This window comes from Nesoenas mayeri, assembly GCF_963082525.1.
Source record: "Nesoenas mayeri genome assembly, chromosome: 8".
NCBI classification, from domain to species: Eukaryota; Metazoa; Chordata; class Aves; order Columbiformes; family Columbidae; genus Nesoenas; species Nesoenas mayeri.
Window position 1 is genome coordinate 32,666,409 of NC_137554.1, and position 19,468 is coordinate 32,685,876.

Here is a 19,468-nt window from a genome sequence, read left to right on the forward strand (position 1 = left end):
TTTATAAATTAAGATCGAGTCTTTGTGTTCCACATCTGGACGTAGTCATTGCATTAGAAAAGCCCCTTTAACTCAACTGAGCAGTTTCCCACCAAAGCTCAGTTCAATGAGTTACCTTCTTCTTTTCTTTGTAGAAACAAGCCTTGGAACAGCAGTTGGGCATGAATTTCTCTCTTCTAGCCCCCCTGGTCTTGGGGCAGTTGTTTGAAGGGCTGTATCTCATCCTGAGCCAACAGAGACTTTCATTGAGACTGTACCTCAAACTTACTGACTTTTAACTTTTTTCTTTGTTTATAAACCTTAAACAGAATCTACACAGGTATTAGTAGGTATTTTATGTTGTTTTGCTCATTCCCTGTGAATGAGACAGTGAGATAATGTAACGTGAACAAAAATAAATATAGTTGGAGATCTGAAAGCTCATTAATTGAAAAGAAAATAAGCTTCAATGTTGCAGCGAATCAAAGCACCTTGCAGAATGTTCTAGTGATTTTCATTTTTATACCCGATATTAAGTGGTATGTCTTTTACATGCACAGCTTAAGATGCAGCTGTGTTTCTGCTGCCTGCCTGCTTCCTTAAGCAGTTCTCATTCTAGTTGTTTGTACAGCATAACAGGTGTTAAATTCAGTATTTTCTGTGTAATAAATATCTGAATAAGTCTGAGAAATTGGCAAACGAGAAAAAATTTGGCGTGTTTACACTGCAGATTATGGTCTTTAGCAAATCTAAACTCGTATCTCTGACTGTATAAAATCTAATAGACAAGAGCACAGAAGATAAGTGTTTGATAATGTGTAGGATGCTAAAGAGAACGTGCAGTAATACCAGTCAGTGATGTTGGGCCCATCTTCCGAGTTTAATGGAGGAAAATCTGCAGCGAGAAGGTGTTACTGGTGTCTTATAACACCAAATTTTATTAGAAATCACTTCTTTTGTTTTCCACAATTCTCTATATTGTTACAGCAGACGGGATTCTAATGTAAAAATCATGAATTACAGAGTTGTTCATGTTTTTTGTCTGGCCAGGAATTAATTTCCCTGCTCTGTACAAACCTTTTACATTTGGAATATTCATGCTGGAATATGGATGCAGAAGGAATGACGTGGCCTTTAATGTGCAGGGTCTTCGTTCAGGCTGGTGTTGTTTTCAATGCAACTAGTGAGGGTGTTGTGGGGTTTTGGGTCTCGGGATATTGGTAACGGTTCCTTTGAGCTTCTTTAGAGTTGGACTCAGACTTCAGTAGAGGCTCTGTTGCTCTTCCCTAGGTGAAATTCTTGTGGCTTTAGGCATTTACAAGCTGAATTCAAGAATTTGTCTCTCATTAGGAAGTTCCTGAAGTAGGATCAAATACTTTTTGATTGTTGACGCCATTATGGTCTTATTTGCATTTTCATATAGAGACCAAACATTCAGGCTGATATAATTTAATCACAAATTACCTTGTCATCTAGACTGTGTTTCCATTAAGAATAAAACGATTCTGCATCTCAATGATCCTCAGAAAGGGGGTAATAATGTACATAGTTGTAAATATTTGTTTTTTCTTTTTAATGTGTTCCTGCAGCTGGGAACACTTGGCAACAAAGTTAACAACTTGAATTTCCCTGGGAAAACAACATGAAGTGAGAAGATTCATTAGTTCTAATCAAACACGCCTGAAGAGTTAGCGAGGAAAAAATCTTCCTATTGGAAGAACAGAATAAGGAGGGTATATCTCATGGTATAGGTTTCTGATACTATGTCTTCCAGGAAACATTTTTTTCCTTGTTTGGTTTTAATTGTTGGGATATATATATATATATATATATATTAATGCAGAGGAATTTAAATTTGTACCTTTCCTGTCATCTGCCTTGTACCTGCAGATGAGTGTTCAGAGGGAACTGTAGGTATTCAGAATGTTAAATGTGTGCATGTTGCTCCGTACAGTTCTATTGAAAGCATCCCTGTGGCAATAATGCTTAGCTTTGCAGTCATTCTGAAGTCCTAATATTGACACTCAGCCAAATATATGTATTTATGTTTGTGGGGGTGTTGGGATTTATTGCAAAGTTCTTCAAATAAATCTATTAAAGAGAAAAATACTGTACAACTCTTTTCTGTCTCTAAAATACTGACAGTTTTATACAATGTAATATATTGTGTAAAGCTTTTCTCTCTTGTTGATGTAGTAAGCCCATATATTATAGCCTCTAAGAGGCTATGTTGATTTAATGTAATTTTCCTTGATTCTTCTGTGTCTGACATTTTTCAGGATGCTGCTGGCAAGTTAAACACACACAGTTAAGAAGAGTCTTAGTTGCATGTTCTTATTCAACCTACGATTTTGGTCACATTTGGGCTCACCTCAGCTTCCTGGTGAACTGCTGGGCCTCTTCCCTCAACATGTCATGTTCAGGCAAATTTCAGTGCTAAAAACTAAAGCATGAATGCCATGATTCCATTGTGTTAATTGCTACTTACATAGATATTTGGTTTGCAATCTGTTCTCTAGGCCTTTAATTTTCTATTCTTCGGTGTATTTTAAAGGATATTAGAGCAGACCTAATGACAAGAGCAGATTTATCTTTTATTAAGAGTATGTACACACATATAAAGTGATGAGGAAAGGCTGAGCATAAAAAGAAAGCTGCTCAGATATGTGCACACAATCCTGACACAACAGGTTTTTATCTTGTAATGGACAAACAGTACTGTGTTAAAAAATAGAAAATGCAGCTTTCAATGATGACTATTTTTATTCCTTTAAAGAAATTCAGAAAGTGTCAAGTTACCATCAAGTTACGTTACTCGTTGTTATCTTCCTTACAAAACAGACCAAAATTAGTGTGTCCTTTGCCGATTTCCAGCAGTTTGCTGGAATTCCCTTCCAGATGCCCTTAGGTTGTTGTGCTTGTTGGACTTAAGAAGAAAAAAAATTATCATTGTTGTTGTTAGTGGATTATCACAGAATCGACTGGCTTGGAATAGACCTCAGGGATCATCCAGTCCAACCCTTGGTCCAACTCCAGTCCGTTTACTAGATCATGGCACTAAGTGCCATGTACAATCTCAGTTTAAAAACCTCCAGGGTCGGTGAGTCCAGCACCTCCCTGGGCAGTGATTCCAATGCCTGACCACTCTCTCTGCAAAGAATTACTTTCTAATCTCCAGCCTAAATTTCCCCTGGCAGAGTTGAAGCCCATGGCCCCTTGTCCTATTGCTGATGCCTGGGAGAAGAGACCAATCCCCACCTGGCTAGAACTGCCCTTCAGGTAGTTCTAGAGAGTGCTGAGCTCAGCTCTGAGCCTCCTCTTCTCCAGACTAAACATCTGTTATCTGTTGATAGAAACTTTTTTGTAGACTCTTTTTTGTACCTCTCCTGTTCCCTGGCTCATAGTTTAACATGTTTTGCCCTGCAGATTTCAATATTTGGTAGCTACAGTTGAGTACTTTTGCTTAGTGTAGACATCACTAGGAAATACATATTTTTGAGTTATAGTACGGTTCTGTGAAAGGAACTGCTCATTTGTATGATCTGTTACGTCTCATGTAGGCCATAAAGACATGTATTAAGAAGTTTTGTTCCTAACACTGCCCTGTTGCTGGAATCCCCATCTCAGTAACCGTGGTTCTTCACCTGGCGGTTAAGAACATACCCTGATGTGCGGCCACACTTGAGTGTTCCCCTGGACTTGCAGATGAAGGGGCGGGCTGTGCTGTGTCACTCTCTTGCAACACCATTATACGAACAATATGAAAAAACAAACGCCGCTGGAAATCATTGCGGTGGTGCATGCGCTTCTTCTTTTATTTCTTGGTTTAATTGCTTGGGAAACTTTCCCTGTGCAATGGAATGGAAAAGATGACTGAGAAGATTCCTAGTAGCTGCACGCTGAGATTACCAGATCGGGATTTTAACATGCGATATTAGTGCGATCTTACACATCAGGAAGGACGTTTCTTGTCTTTTGTCTGCAGCTCTTGTCGCAGTTTGTCTGGTTCTCCATCTTGCTGAGTGTAAGAACTCTTCTGAGCGGATGTTTTGGTAGATGCACCCGACAGCATTGGTGCTCCATGTGCTCCTTCAGTTGGGCTGCTCTCGATTTAGCTTTTATCAGATCTAAAAAGCTTGTGTACTGTAACTCAAGATGAAATATTAAGAATTTGTAATTATTTTTACCAATAAGGAGAGACTGCATAGAGGGGGAAGGGTAGGGAAGTGGGCACATCTGCAGATGTCTATATACTGGGTGGGAAAATGAAATATAAAGTAGATAAATTGCTTGTAACAGAACTTAGAGTAGTTTTGTTTCTTACTTTACTGCCTTCCCTTACTTTGGTGTCCTGAATGAATGAAATGGTCTGTTTTAGTAGCAGTTCACTGAGAAGGATGAGACAGATGTAAGTGTGTGGTGGAGGAGAGATGAATATGAACCTGAGGGGAAAACCAAACCAAACAGAACCTCCCAACACCACCAACAACCAACCCCAAAACCTTCAACAAACGAAGAAGTCCCAGTTGGAAAGCGTCATGTTAATCTTGACATTTTAATTTTGATGTTATTAATACTATAATTATTACTAATAGTAGTAATATTGTTATTAATACTATAATTTCAAAATTGTTCTGTTGTTCTGCTGCATTTTTTTCAGGCAAAATAATACCTTGTTTTTCTCTCTCAAATTAAGAGATCAACCTGTTGCACATGCTGATTTACCTTCCTCTTGTTGATTTGGATGTTAAATTAATTGTTGAGTTGGAGTAGAATGACTAGATTTATTGGACGTTTATTAGTGACAAGGCAAGACAATCATGGCAATGGGCTCTGCAGGGTAAGAGTGGGGAAAAAAGCTGCCTTTTCTAGGGATTTGTGCATTTTGCAGGGATTTCTAAGCAGGATGCTGCATGGACTGCAGGTGTGACCAGGAGCATTGTGTGCAGGGGGCATTTAAATGGCTATGGCTGATTTTGGGGAGGTAGCTGGATACTGAAGGATGCTGGGAACACTTAGTGGAATTGAAGCATGAGCGTGAGAGGGTAAGCTGGGTGAGTCTTTAACTCATTTGGTTGTAACCTGCAGTGCCTTTTTTATGTATGGTAATTTTGGACTGTCACAGTGGGGAAACACGATCTATTTTAGACGTTGTAGGCATTTAAAACAGGCCACATTAAAAGCGTGCGAGGCATAATAGTGTAGACTGAATAGATTTGAATTAATGACTTCAGAAATAGGTTTTGACTGGAATATGCAAATTTTAATTAAAACACTACTGGTAGATTAATTTTTGATTTAAACACGATTTAAAACTATGTTAAGACATGTGGTGATGTGTCATGCAGAGAAAGTGTTCCTTTCAGTTTATTTTGTGCCTCAGATGAGATTTTACGAGGATAAGCATGGCTTGAAGTGCCATATAGCTAATGAGTGGTATTTGGAATAAAATGGAACAATCCATTAAGACATGTGGAACGTGTTGCACTACTGCGGAGAAGGGAGAACTCTATATAGGCTGTAATGGAAAGTGTCACGTTATCTTCAAATCCATGTATGATAGTTTGTGTAGTTCTTCTTTGGGTGTGAAATGAGAGTTTAACACCTCCAGAACGATGAAATGCATGGGGAAAGCACTGTGGTTGTGCTTGCCACTGTTCTACCTACTACTATTTTGATTGAAAGTTTGCTGTGTGCTGTGAAAGGAATCTACACGTGTAGGAGTGTTCCTGACAAAGACATGTCTAATTTTGTTTAAAGTAAAAACGAAGACATTGCACAAAAGATGATCGCTCTCCTAATTATTGTTTAGCGATATATATATGGTCTTGTAGTAGAGCTGCAACTTATAATAGGAGTCTTGGTTTGCAATGGGACCTTGCTACAGTTTCTTTATAGGTATATTAGTCATAGACTGGATGGAAATGTATTCAAGAAATTAGGAGAAAATACTCTTTGCTTTAGCAAGAAGTGGTTTGAATCACAGCTGAGCCTGATTTTTCAGTAGCCTCTTTTCCTACATACTGCAAGTGCAAATAACTGCTGTAGCATAATTGCCTTTATCTGACTATTATTAATGATACTCCTTACAACAACAGTGTTCAAGGACCATGTTTGACTGGCATAATGTGCGGTGCTTTCTGTGCAGATACGTGGCACAAAAGAGGGTGATTTACAACTTTAAGTGTTTTTCTGTGTATGTGGTTTTGTTTTTTTACCAGTCTCCTTTGTGCTTTGAAGATTGTACGTTTCAACCCCCAGATATTTAGCTGATACTAACAAACTTCTGCTTGGTTCTTCCTACAGGAGATGATATCAGAGCCCGCTCCGTTACGTTGTAGGAAGCTCAGCAACCCTGACATCTTTGCATCTGCTGGGAAAACCAAGCTCCATCGTCAGCTCAGTCAGGATGACTGCAAGCTGCGGAGAGGGAGCTTGGCAAGTTCCTTGTCAGGTATGCCATCTGGTAAAGACAATATGACAATTCATTACTATTAAAGATGCAGTATCGCTTGTTGGCATAACAGTTGTAATAAAAGATACCAATTAGTCGTCTCTTGAAAACTAAAGGTGACCTCTTGTTGGGATGGTTTACAAATATTTATTTAAGAGATAGATGCAACAAGAAATATTAGTAGAAAAGAATGGAAAAAAAAAGACTGGATTTGGAGTGAAATTCTGTATGTTGCCCAGAGGGAAAAGTTAGAAGCTGAGCTTAATATGCAAAGTTAAGGGAATGGTGAAAATTCAGGCATCACAGCGATGCATTCTTACCTCTTTTACAGTCAGCACTGACTATAAGCTTGCCTACTTTGCCATGTTGTTCCTTACAGGGGAGCTGATTTTGATATCAGGTTCAAATTCTTGTTTAGTTTCTTTTTGGCTTCAAAAGCACTGTAGGTGTTTGTGATTCAAAGTAAACATGTTGCTTAGTGAGTAGATGCTTTTTCAGTTGCTGTAAAGCTTCGCTTCTTTTTTGTGAGCAGAATCTTCAGTCCTGTCGGAGAACTTAGATTGTCACTGTGGAACCATGTAGTGAGCATAGTCTAATATTCAGGCAAAAAAAGAAGGACCAAGCTCAGTAGTTTTCTTTTTCAATGACTTGGTATGTGGGCCGGGAGATGGTTTCACAGTTGTTTAAAGCTGGGATCAAGGTCTGTGATGCTGGCATTACAATGTATAGAGCTGCATGATCAGTCTAGAATGAAATAGCCATCTGCCTGAATGCTACTGTTTCTTTCTAGGGTTAACTTGCAGCCTATTTCCTCCCTAACTAGGTGACCATTTGCCTATTTGCATGTTAGTGCAAGAACAAGAAGGGCTGAAGCCTCTCAGGTGGAAGAGGAAGAGGGTGAAGCCGCCTCTTTTGTCAGTAACATGGGCGTGATTTGCATGACTACAAAAATACATCCAGTGCTGGTCCCTCTGTCTTTTGTCAGGGGAAGGAAATATTCTGATGTTTGAGGTGCTAGATGTAATAGAATTAAATAAGTAGGAAAGTACATGTGTTTTATTTTGGCTTGGCATTGTCTTAATGTTTTCTTTGTAAGGAGCAGCTTGTTTCTGAAAAATGGCAACATTCATAATGTTTTGAACCCGTGTAAGTTTGTTCTCTAAGGTAGGTTGGTCGCTAGAGGAGAACAGAGGTTTAACTGCACAGCTGTTGGCTGATCACAGTGACCGCAGATAGTACTGTAGTTCGTGTGTGCTTGTTTTTGAGTAAAAGTAAGCAAATGAAAGTAAAAATGCAGAAGCAGGAAAACTGGAAAAGTTCTGTTTCTTTTTTAAAAATAATTGTTCTCTTTGGAGATAACATTCTTTTAAATTTTCTATCCTGAAATGATGCTGCTTCATCTTAATGACTTTTCAGTCTACTATAATGTGATTCAGGAAAGGGAGAAGAGCCCCAACAAGATCAGTTTAATCCAACTGGATTCAAACCCATAGATGTTTAGATATATATTTTAAATGTGGATGTTTGGAACGTATGTAGGACTTGAGGCATGGTGGGGAAAGGCTTTAGCTACAGGCTCCATCCCCAAAATAATTCCACCTTATTTTTACAACAGAAGCAAGTTAAAGAGTGTAGGTGATCATGCATACAAACTGGTTGCCTTAGATTTGACTCCTGGTGGAATTCTATCTTGCTCGATTCAGACTTTGTGGAACTAAAAGGATAAGGATTAGATAACTATATCTTATGGAGATTTAAATAATGTTATTCTTGCTCTGAAGCACTGGCATTTTGAACTATTAGGTAATTATATGATTTGAATTAATGTTATAGGATATCTTTATTAGTGCTTTACTGAGATACATACAGTAATGTACATTTGTGTAGTTTTAGATCTCTGCAGACAAGAGGAGTCGTATTTACACATAATTTTGGAAATGAGCAAACTCAAACTCATGTCCCCAGCTGTGAGCAGCTTGGCTGAGGCTGGGAAGAAGGGACTCACTCATACGCTGTCTCTGCTCGCCAGAGTCGAGCCTTCTCATCTCTCACACACTTTGACTCATTCTGTTAATGTGTACTTGGCCCATTGGTGGTAACTTTCACAGAAAATTAACATAAACTAGTTTAGAAAGAAAAAGAAGAGACAGCACTCTCCCTCCCTGCCACCCCTGGCATCGTGGACAGTCACACTGTGTGGCAGTCTTCCAAATATCGTAGCTGCTTTTATGTAGTGAATGTAATATTTGACATCTAAGGTCAAGTTGAATTTTTAAAATAGCTTGTTGCTTCTGAGAAAAACATAATTCTACAATATATGTGATTAAAGATGTAGACTGCTTCCTGCTGCTTATTGCAACAAATGTCGGAGTTGCCTGTGATTCCTGTTGTAGTATCTGAGCATGTAATAATCTGTTGAATGGAACTATCTTCACTGTGCTTAGGGGGGGGGGGTGTGTAATTTAGTCTCCCAGTCCTAACTTGAAGGAAAGCACTATTATTTACTCCCATGTTGCAGATGGTGAAGCTGAAGTACAGAGGTTGACTGACCAGAGTTACAGAGGAAGTCATCTGGAAGCCAATAATGGAACCCAGATTTACAGACTTTTTCACTTATGTGTTTTTAACCACACGACTCTATCTTCCTTCTTTTTGTGAATGACATTGTACATAAAAGGAAACTGTCGGTCCTGATGGAGTCAGAATATGACCTGCTTTGTCTTTGGTTCATTCTCATTGTGGAAACTTACTGCTGGACTTTATTTGAAAAGGAATGTTATATTGACTAGGAAAAAATGTATTGAGCAAATTCATTTTAAGTGATTACTGTATTTTCTGCAGTAAACTACAGTGGCGTGAACTTGTTGAGATAGCAGCTCCTCTCATTACTGTTGTGTATGTAGCGTGGGAGATCAGTGTCTGCACTAATCCATCACATACAAGGGGGACTTGGGAAAGCTATGGAATGTTTTGCTTTTAAGATAATATGATATTGCTGAAGAGTTAAATTTTTCAGACAGAAAATATCTGTCCCTGGTTCAAAGAAAACCAGTGTTTAAACATACACTACATTCTGATCCCAGCTGGGGGAAATCTGCTCCTGAATGTTGCAATGACAGGAGAAAGTGGGAATATTTAGATCGCTAAGCTATTTAGAAGAGGTAATATTTTTACAGTTATGGAAGCATTTTCGTAAGAATTTTTAAAACTATACTTGAGAGATTTTGCAACATTAACATTGCCTCTCTGTAGGGCAATAAATTGTTTAATTGGCAGCAAATATTGTTTGCTTTTTAAGCTGTGAAGTATAGAAAGGTATAAAATGCTAGAAGTATGTTTCTACAAGTTTTTGGATTTACCTGTTGCCTTATTATGTAGACTAGATTTTTTGGAAATACTTAGTTATCAAATGTGTATTGTGCTCTTAGAAGTTCTAACCTACCGAAACCTTTAAATTGCTTTTTTTTGTTAAATGCTTTTTTTCTCCACATGAAATATTTGTTTTCATTGTGTTTTGAACTTGCAAACTTGTTTAAAAACAAGCTGATAGTATTTTGCTTTTGTGTTTAAAGGAAAACAGCTACTTCCCTTATCAAATAGTGTCCACAGTGGAGTGGGACAGCCGATCTGGCAGCCACCTGGAGATACCTCCAACCTGGTCCGCATGAGAAATCAGTCTCTAGGACAGTCTGCTCCTTCACTTACTGCTGGTTTGGTGAGTCTGGAATACTCAGGATGTTTTGTGTTATAGATAAAATGTGGTGTCATCCTGTGCGTTAGTTTTTACTTGCTTTCCCTGCTCCTGCTCAGTGGATGCATTTTGTTCCTGTGGGCCCTTTGTAGGGTAAAGGGTGAATTAGGAGGAGAACACGTTCATCCTGCTTTTGGCAAAAAGCAGGAAAAAAATGTGTGTGAAGAGTAATTCGTTTTGGGGATGCTCCTCAGTGCTACTTAAGCTGCTTGATACCTGAAAGAAAATATCACTGGGTATCAGGGGAGATGTGAGCGTGGGAACTTGACTGTTGAAAACAAGTTTAATTGAGAAATAGCTTTCAGAGTAGCTACCTCTGCCTGTTTCTCTAAAGAACAGCTACGGAGATGAAGCTGAAAGGGGTAGCTGTCCAAGGAATTGAAGAGCTGGAACTGACATCTGCTCTTCCGCGTGGTTTCTGTCTAAAGGTCTCGGTAAAGTGAATGTATTTTTGAAGAATGTTGCATCTGCTAAATTAGCATATTCTAAGAAGAGGGTGTTTTGTAGGGGGGAAACTCAGATGCCTGTAGTCAAGACTGAATTACAAACCAAAAGGAACATAACATGTTGTTCGTAGATGTTCCTTAATACCTCTAAATATCTAAAATCACTGTCGTGCAAGGAGAAGGAAAATACAAGGGTAGGAAAAGACAGTTATTTGTATGCAGTCATATATGCAACATAAATAGTTGCTAAATAGTAGACTAAAAGGAAAGCTAGAACCTTTTCTTGCTGATCTTCCATAGAGTTGCCTGTATAACAACTTTTTAATGAGGCAGTTTTGTTCACTATTTTACAGAGTTGCAAATAACAGGGTAAATTCATATTACATTGTAAGACTGTTTAGAAGCAAAGACCTCTCCAGTAAATGGGTGTACCTTGGATCTAGCCCTCAGAATTTTTTGGGGGATCCTAAACAGTTTGGCACCACCAGGCTCTGAAAAGATACTTAAATCTTTAAAGTTCAAAAAGCCGTGCAGTTGTGCTACCGCTAAGTTTGATTTCACAATGAAGTATTTGCAGTCTTGACATTTTCAGACATGGTACTATATTGAAATTTTTCGGATTTAATTGTGTTTTGTCTTCGTTTGGTGCCTGTTTGGTGTTTGCCTTAAACTTCTGTTCTTATCGGAGGTTATAATTTGACTAGATCAAGAGTGAGGGAAAATGCTCTTGTGAACTTGGCATCTAAGTATTTATCTGATGGGAATTTAAAAAGTAGTATCTTAAAATACAGGCCTGTTCTCTAGAGGCAGGCAAAGGCCTTGGAGCTTCAGAGCTTAAACTAATGAAATTAAAACCAAGCATTAGTTCTCTGACATTTCGTTTGGAATGCGAGGTCGGTGCTTAACAGCTGGGTACAATTCAGCAAGCTGCACATGTGTTTGTGTGGTATGATTCTGCATACTACTAATATGATGTATTTTCAGGTTGTCATGACAGTGCTTGTGCTGTCTAAATATTCTGATATGAAACACAGTGCCAATAACTTATTTTAAAAATAATTAAAAATTCTTTGCTTTTTAATTAAAGCAGAGAAATTGAGCTATAAATCTAGTATTTGTCCGTCTGTGATGCTGTTAGGTACTGAAGTATATGCTTACTTTCCCATCTTTGTATACTTTATGGGGGGCTGTATGTTAATTACAGTTGCAGTTAATTAAGCCTAGAAATTAAGGCTTTTTATATGAAGTGGGCTTCTAAAGCAATGACTAAAGTGCTGGTCACAAGATGAACACCTAATTAAATGCCGCGAGTCCTGGGATCTTGGATCCTAGTACACGTTTGCAGCTGTTTTAATATGCTTGTGGTATTGAAATACGTTTCACAAATTAGAATAGCAAAAGGTCTCTTGCCAGTATAATTAATCTGCTTTGAAGAATAGCTCTATTAAGAGATGAGTAGGTTCAGTAATGCAGAGTGTCATTTTAATATGCCAGCCTTGATTGCTAGAGCATTTAATTCTTTTAGCATTTGTTGCAATACAATAGACGGATAGGGAGAGAGAAGTGGGAATGTGGTATGGGAAAGCCAGAACACTCAGAGCTGTCTGCATTGTTTCTGCTCCCTCTTTTTGGCACTGTAGCTATCAGTGGATTTTCCTTTACTAAATTGCTTTGCTGGCGTTCAGTAATATGTGTTTTTACTTTCTAGCCACGGCTTATCCTACAGATTGTTTGCTGTGCTTAAATTGCTTTCTTTTCAACTTTGAAAGCATTTGCAAAGCAAAAAGATAAATGAACAATGGCAAATCTATAGAAATTAGTTTGCAGCTTCTGAAACAAGACTGATAGCGAGGCTACTTATCAGCAACAACCCAAGAACTGGAAATAGATAAAATTCTAACATGCTCAAACTACATAAGCACAATTTACTGTTAGACAGAATCTTTCAGCTCGTACATGTGTGATAGTCTGGATTAATGTGTCTGCATAGAACTTGCCACTAGTGCTGTCACTGTCGAGTGATAATGCTGATCTGACCCGTGTGCCGTCCAAATAGCTGTGAGGATTTCAGAGGACGACCTTCAGTTGATCATCTGCTCTTAAGACAGGTGGCTCTGATCCCAGTAGACTGAGTTCTGGTGGGGAGCATCCTATTTAAGCCTTTTAAATCCCTACGATAGCCAAGGAAGCAATCAGAGAAAAAAAAAGACAAAGCATCATTGTGGGTATCTCAGTGGTGTTTTCTGCTCTCAAGACCCAAATATAGTAAAAAGTCTGGGTAATAATGTGGAAAATCTCTTGCGACTTAGTTTGGGGCTTTATTTATCTGAAATCTCAACCTGCAGGCACTTTGTCATAAAGAGTTAGAACTCGGTGTTCTGAAGGCAGCCCATGTGGATGATCAGGAATATGGATGCCTTCTCTTATGATGAAAGGCATGAAGAGCATCAGAGTCTGTTAATTTTAGAAAGGAAAAAGAGCTCGTGAAGAGGAGGTTGTGATTGTTGTAGAAATGTAGATTGGGCCTTGTTTTCTTACAACTATTTTGACAAAATTCAGTGTGACTGAAATGGATTGCCAGAAGCAATGCCACCAGCTGTTAATGCTCCAGGGCTGGGCATTTATGGGCAGGCAAGGGATGATTTTCCCCTCGTGTTTGTTGTTAAGGACAGGTTGTGGAACACCACACTAACGCTGAATATGTATTTACATTTGTGGAGATGTGGGGGTTTTTAATGCGTGTGTCCCCCATAGAGAGCTTCTTAAGCATTGTCTCCAGCATTTTGTGAAAGAAACACCTGCAGTGTGCTACCTGTTAATTAGGGCTCATCTTAAAATGCATTGTTCAGTGTCTAACGCCTAGGAAAGTTCAAGATATTCCAAGTATAAGAAACTATGAGTGTTCTGTCTGCCAACTGTGGCGATGGGAAAACATTTGAAGAAGCCTGTTTCCGGAAAATTAGATACCTTTGTGAAAGATTTTGAACCTTTATTTGGGTTTTCTAAATTTATTTGGATTTTCTAAACTGTTCTCAGTACTGAACTGAAACTGTCTGTATTCCTTGAACTGGAAAACTCAACATCATTTTTGAAAATTGAGGATTCCAGGTGGGTGGTTGCAGTTCTCTCTTCAGTGTCAACTTTGTTGTGTATATTCTGTACCACAGAGTACGTGGTCAGAGCCATTTCTTAATCTTCAGAGGTGAAGTCTGATGCATGAGCAGTTGATGCTCTCTTAATCTTCTGATGCCAGACCAGCCAGATTACATTGCAGGAACAGTCTCCTCTTCATTGAATAATTTCAAATGGTTTGCAGTTTTACATTTGTAATGTAATCTTTGGAATAAATGATACAATTATGTATTCTTTGCTGTTGTAAAGACTGCCAGATAGTTCACCTTTCCCTGGCCTTGTTCTAGAAGTGGTTAAAAAACAACCAACCAACCCCCAAAACTCTCTCAGATTTTGAGTAATGATCTGGAGGAGAGAAAGGATCAAATGCAAAGACTTAAAATTACTAGCAAGCTAAAGAACTTTCTGTGTTGAATGGCACTGAGCCAGTGACGCTGTCCATTTAGCCTGATTTATTCCAAACTTTTGGTTTCTCCAAAGCTGTGAATTAGGCAACACTGGGAGGAAACGTCATTCTTGTGCTGGTGGGTCCTTGGCTCTGCAAGGCGGTGGTGTTGGAAACCTGGTCACTGAGACAGACTTCACACTGTGGCGTGTTATCTTTGTCCAGGTGGGGTAGGCTTTTTAGATGTAGGAGAGAACATTTACTGTTCATTTTCAAAATTTTTACTCCTTTGCTTTTTAAACTTCGTTTTAGGTGTATTAGCAGTGGGATCAGTTGTACCTAATACATAAACTTCCTGTAACAGTGTATTTCCCCCGTGCGGGTTGCTTTTCATCACAAAAGGATGTGCTTTTACTCTGTATCACTCCTGGCTACCAGAAAGAGTGGCTAGTTGGCTACAGATTTGGGTTTGTGAGTGAGACGAATTCGGGTAATTCCCTTCAAATGAATGTGTGAGCGCAATCCAAGTGCTCGCGGTGGCACTTGCTGCGGCCGTGGTGCTGCTCTGCCATCTGCCGATGGGCCGCGGCAACTGGCGGAAATCGGCTGCTCCAACATCCGAGTGCGGCTCTGTAAAGCTTTTTAGGGATCCTGGTACCTTTTAGTGATTTTACAGCACTGGCGTATTATTTCTGGGATTATGTTCCACAGCAACTTGCCTGTTTTTTAGCTGGAGTATGAATTAGCTTCATATTTTAATACTATACTGTGGTTTGCAACATTCTGTTTATGGTAACACAGAGATAATGGTTGGGCTGGTTGTGAATAAAATAAGATTATTATTTGAAATATATTATTTGACGATAATAATATAAATAATTGTTTGAATTTTTAGGTCGGAAGCTGTGTTTCCCAGTTGTGTTTTAGTTTATGGCCTGCTAGGTGGTGCTGGAGTACTGGAGGTCTCAATATAGTGAGTTGTGTTTTCAACACAAAATGACAGCACTGCTACATGCCAACCTAAAGAAGGGCTAGAGGTGTTTTCCTGTAGACTGTAGCTAAAGGAGACCTTAATTCTATGTTGATCGTCAATTCAATACAGAAATTAATAATTCAAAAGGCTTGATGAAGTGCAGTGGAACTAGAAATTCAAGGTTCTTTATACTCTGCTTCAAAACCCATCCTAGTTATAAAAGAAAATTCTGAGTGTCCTGCTTGGTCCCTAGTGCTTTAATGGATTTCCTGTTTATTATTTAGGATCTCTGCTTTATGCAGACATCTGGGTAGGGGTTGTTCATCTCACAGGGATGAGGCCTTGGGAGGAGCGGGGTTTGCAGTGATCAGCAGCTATCTGACTAGCAAATTAAACAGTTTGCGAAGCACAGAAGCTGATCTTCCACCACACTCTCTGCCTTTTCACTTGGTATGTCTTGATATGTCTGGATATGTCTGCTGGCAGTGAGGTGACTGCATAGAGCTCAGGCCTCTACCTCCTCGCAAAAGAATGAGATGTAATCTCTGTCTTATCATTGAAAAATCCAATACTAGTTGGGTGACAAATCATTAACGCCAGTTGTGCACAGAGCTGCCTCCTGCTCATTGACTTGGGTACTTGGTGCAGAAGCAGGCGTTTGAATCTGATGAGAAAACTTCATTTACATTTGTGTGTTCTGAAACATGCAGCTACTCTTTTCCCCAAATGTTTTGTCGTGGATAACTTTTAGTTTGTATTTTAGGTGATAACACGTTGACTATTTAAATGTTGCTGAACACAGCTGGAAATATTTTTGTCAAAGGATAATGGTTAAAATTATAGCTGATGAAGACCATAAATTGTTTTAGGGAGTGTGATGGGTGCGCTCAGCCACCTTGAGCAGACTGGTGGTGGTTTGGTACAGGCTCCACAGGAGGCCAAGGCTGGAGCTGGGCCATGGAGTCCTCCAGCTTACCCACAGAGGAGCAGACGGGGCAGCGAGCACGGATGTGGATGAGCTTAGGACACCGATCATGGGAGAGGCATGAATAGCAGGCGGCTTTTCCAAGGCTTGTTGTCAAGGAATAAAGGAAGTTGTGGGTACGAGGAGCCTCATGCATACCTTTTCAGCCACATATGATTTGACTGTGAGCGAACCACTTTATTCCATAAGTACGGCAGCCTGGCTGCGTGCTGGTGGTATCCAGTTGAGCTGGGACAGCTCTCAGGGCTGCTCCTTGGGGTAGAGACACCTTTTACCAACGGCACATCTTCGGTAAGAAATCGATATCGTGCATAACCTTGTGTGATAACTTTGATTTTTGCCTTGGTAACTTTGCATGCAGAATTGATACTAATGACACGTTACCAATTCATGTGGATGTCCAGTATTAACCATTACAACCTCTGTATTCCTTACCCTTATATCCCTTATATCCTTAGGCATAAGCTGTTGTCTAAGGTTGGACCTAGCTGCACTGAGGCTCCATAAGGATTTTAAGAAGCAAGGGCATCCGTTCTGAATCTTGTGACTCAACAGCAGGGTTTCCTTCACCCTTTGCATCCCAGTCTGTGTGTGAAACATCCTAACTGGAATCTGACTCAGTTTTCCTCTGTATATTTCCTCCATGCAGTAATTAATAAGGTGAACCTTGCCATCGAACTTGTTGAGTGTTGTCAAACCACTGTTACCTCAATGAATCATAGTACTGCTTCTCTCTTTTTAGTGAGGTGTGTTCCACTCATTCCATGATGGAGAGTAGAAAACTTTCAATGCTTGGCTGTACAAGCAGAATTTAACGTTTTTACGTTGTAAGAAAAGCAGAAGAGAACAGAAACTATGGTTCTACAAATGAATGGATTTTATTACTCTATGAAGCAATGGAAATTGCATTTTAAAGTAGCAGTTGTAATAATCTGAGATGGGAAGTAAATGGATTTCTAAATTAAGACCATGTGAAGTCTACGTTTGTACATGTTAATTAAAACTTTGCATTTACTTATGCTGCAAAGTCTATGGGTGAATCTTTAACAGTTCGGGTGCTTTATCAGTTCTGGAAGATGTGGCTCTAAGGGGGTGGATAGAAGACAAATGTTGCTTGAAGAACCCAAGCAGTGTCCAGGGATGCATTTGTTTGAAGGGCCTGGGCTTGAGGAAGAGGAAAGGAGCAAGTTCTAGACAGAGGGTTGTACGGATTGGCATGAGCTGAATGGTAAAACTTGGAAGTAAGAACGAGGAATGTGGATCTGGTAATGTGCAACAGCGGAGAATAAGGGCTTCGCAAAGAAGTAAATGATATTATAAGCAAACTGCAGAAGAGCTTCTTTGAATGTATTTAAGTATTCTGAACAAAATTCTGCTCATTGGGCAGTGTTTAGAGTGCTTGCAGAGACTTTGTCACAGCTTCAAGGTGTCTCTGGTAGGAAAACTAAAATGCATATGCTGTAATTCTGTGTGTTTTCATGACAAATTCAGGACATGTGCTTCACAATGGCATTTAAAACTGATCGTCCCTATAGATTTTTCACTAATAAACTTCATTCTGAATAATTCATGTGTATCTGTGTAAAGAACAGCAAATAATTGTGATACATTCTGTACTAAAGTTATATTTAATATATAGTGTGCATTACTTAAACACAGTCAGCATCTTGGTCTGAAGAAACTTCGGTGTATGAATAAACACAGTCAGCATATTTTACTCCCTTTGGTTAAGTGGATTCCGTTTGGAGTGGACTCATTGGCTCAAAGGAGATTTTCATACTTGAAAGAAGATTTGAACACCCTTCTGTGTAACCTGAGGCTTGTCATTGTAGGAGATATGAATTCATAAAACTCGCCTTGTGCTAATTGTTAGGCACTAGCCTGTCAGTTTGAATGATTGCAGTTCTCATTATCTTCAGACGCTGCGTGTTGGTTTTTTTGTCTGTGAATATGTTGAATTGATTTTTGGCACATGCAGTCAGTTTTGTTCCTGACAGAAGCGCTATTGTAGGTGTAAAATGGGAAACTTCTCTAGTGTGCATGGAAAATGAGCTTTTTTGCTTGGGGAGCTGTGAGGAGCTTAAGATAAAATATAGAGAATTATTCAGACTGTCTTGAACACACGTCAGTGAGTGAGGCTTTGTTCCATAAGAACGGTGTTCTGTGGTTCTTAATGACATCTATATAAAAACATACTGACGTAGACAATAAAAATTCTGCTTTATCATTTAAAATTGTTGACAATTGGTTGTTTTATTTTGGTGATTTTTGCATGTATTTCCATAGAAAGGCAATGTGAGATGCCTGCATTGAGTATGTTAGTATGGCTGCCTGTGTCTGGTAACACTTCTGGGAACTGTTCCCTAGGATGTGATAACAGGAGGGTCAGTCTTTAAGCATGAAATAGTTTGTTTGTCTAAGTTTCAAACTGCTTGTTGTAGTAACGCAAACTGTTTTGAGCTTTAGGACATATTAAAAATCCACCCTAACTCTTTGACTAAGCAAAAGCTTTGGAGTCACTCTAGAAATTAGTAGCATAATCCTCTATGTTTGGCTGCCGTTTTTGGTTGGTATGTTTTCCATACTTCATCATTTTGGTGTCTTTCCAGTCATTCAAACAGTTTCAGCCCCAGAGACATAGCGATTGCTTATTTGAGCACTTGGAGGAGAATGGGACGGTGGTTTATACGCCTCACCTCTGAACAGCTGCCACTCAGAATCGTTCCTGAGCGTTAATCTGAGGTCCTTATTACCTCCAGATGACTAGAGGTGAAATCTCGTGGCAGAGATAAGTGTAGCCTTGTAAATGCAACACTAGTACTAAAGCCAGGCTTATGCAACAGTCCTGATATCTGAACTTTGATAAAGTAAGGTACAGAGAGGTTAAGTCACTTTGGTCGTCAGTAGAGCTGGGAGAAAGCAGGACCTCACAGACTTTCTGTAAAGCTCAGTTTAGTAACGCTTGGGAAATGTTTGAGGCTCAAACAGGCAGTGCTAGGAAATAACATTCTTGTAGTCGCTGTGTATATTTTGCCTGTGTCATTCTATTCTAATTGTGTTAATGATAGTTAGATTTTAAAGTCAAGCGTTCAGAAGCCAGGGAATAACTTGATCTCTTACCTGGCTTTGCTATGTTATTATTGCTATCCTGAGCATGTATTAAGGAGCTGTGAGTTTTAAACTCTTCACAGGTGGAAACTGAAGAGTTCTTGTGCTGTGAGGACACGAGGTGTGAAGTCACAATAACCATTACACTAGCAAGCGTGAGTTAGAGTCAATACCTGCAGTTCTTCCCTTTGTGAACAGAGATGAGGATAAATAATGGCCAGGCTGTTTTTCAAAGCTTTGTTTATTGCAGGAATA

At 39.3% G+C, this 19,468-nt stretch overlaps 1 protein-coding gene across 3 annotated transcripts in view; it reads left to right on the plus strand.

Annotated features, from left to right (window-relative positions):
* Nucleotides 1-19,468, plus strand: part of MAST2 (microtubule associated serine/threonine kinase 2) — a 187,476-nt gene that overhangs the window by 10,238 nt on the left and 157,770 nt on the right. For all 3 annotated transcript variants that reach the window (XM_080349198.1, XM_080349200.1, XM_080349199.1), the window contains exons 2-3: nt 6,286-6,433; nt 10,006-10,148. In XM_080349198.1, coding sequence (XP_080205324.1) covers nt 6,286-6,433; nt 10,006-10,148 — 291 coding nt within the window. The remainder of the gene's footprint in view (nt 1-6,285; nt 6,434-10,005; nt 10,149-19,468) is intronic.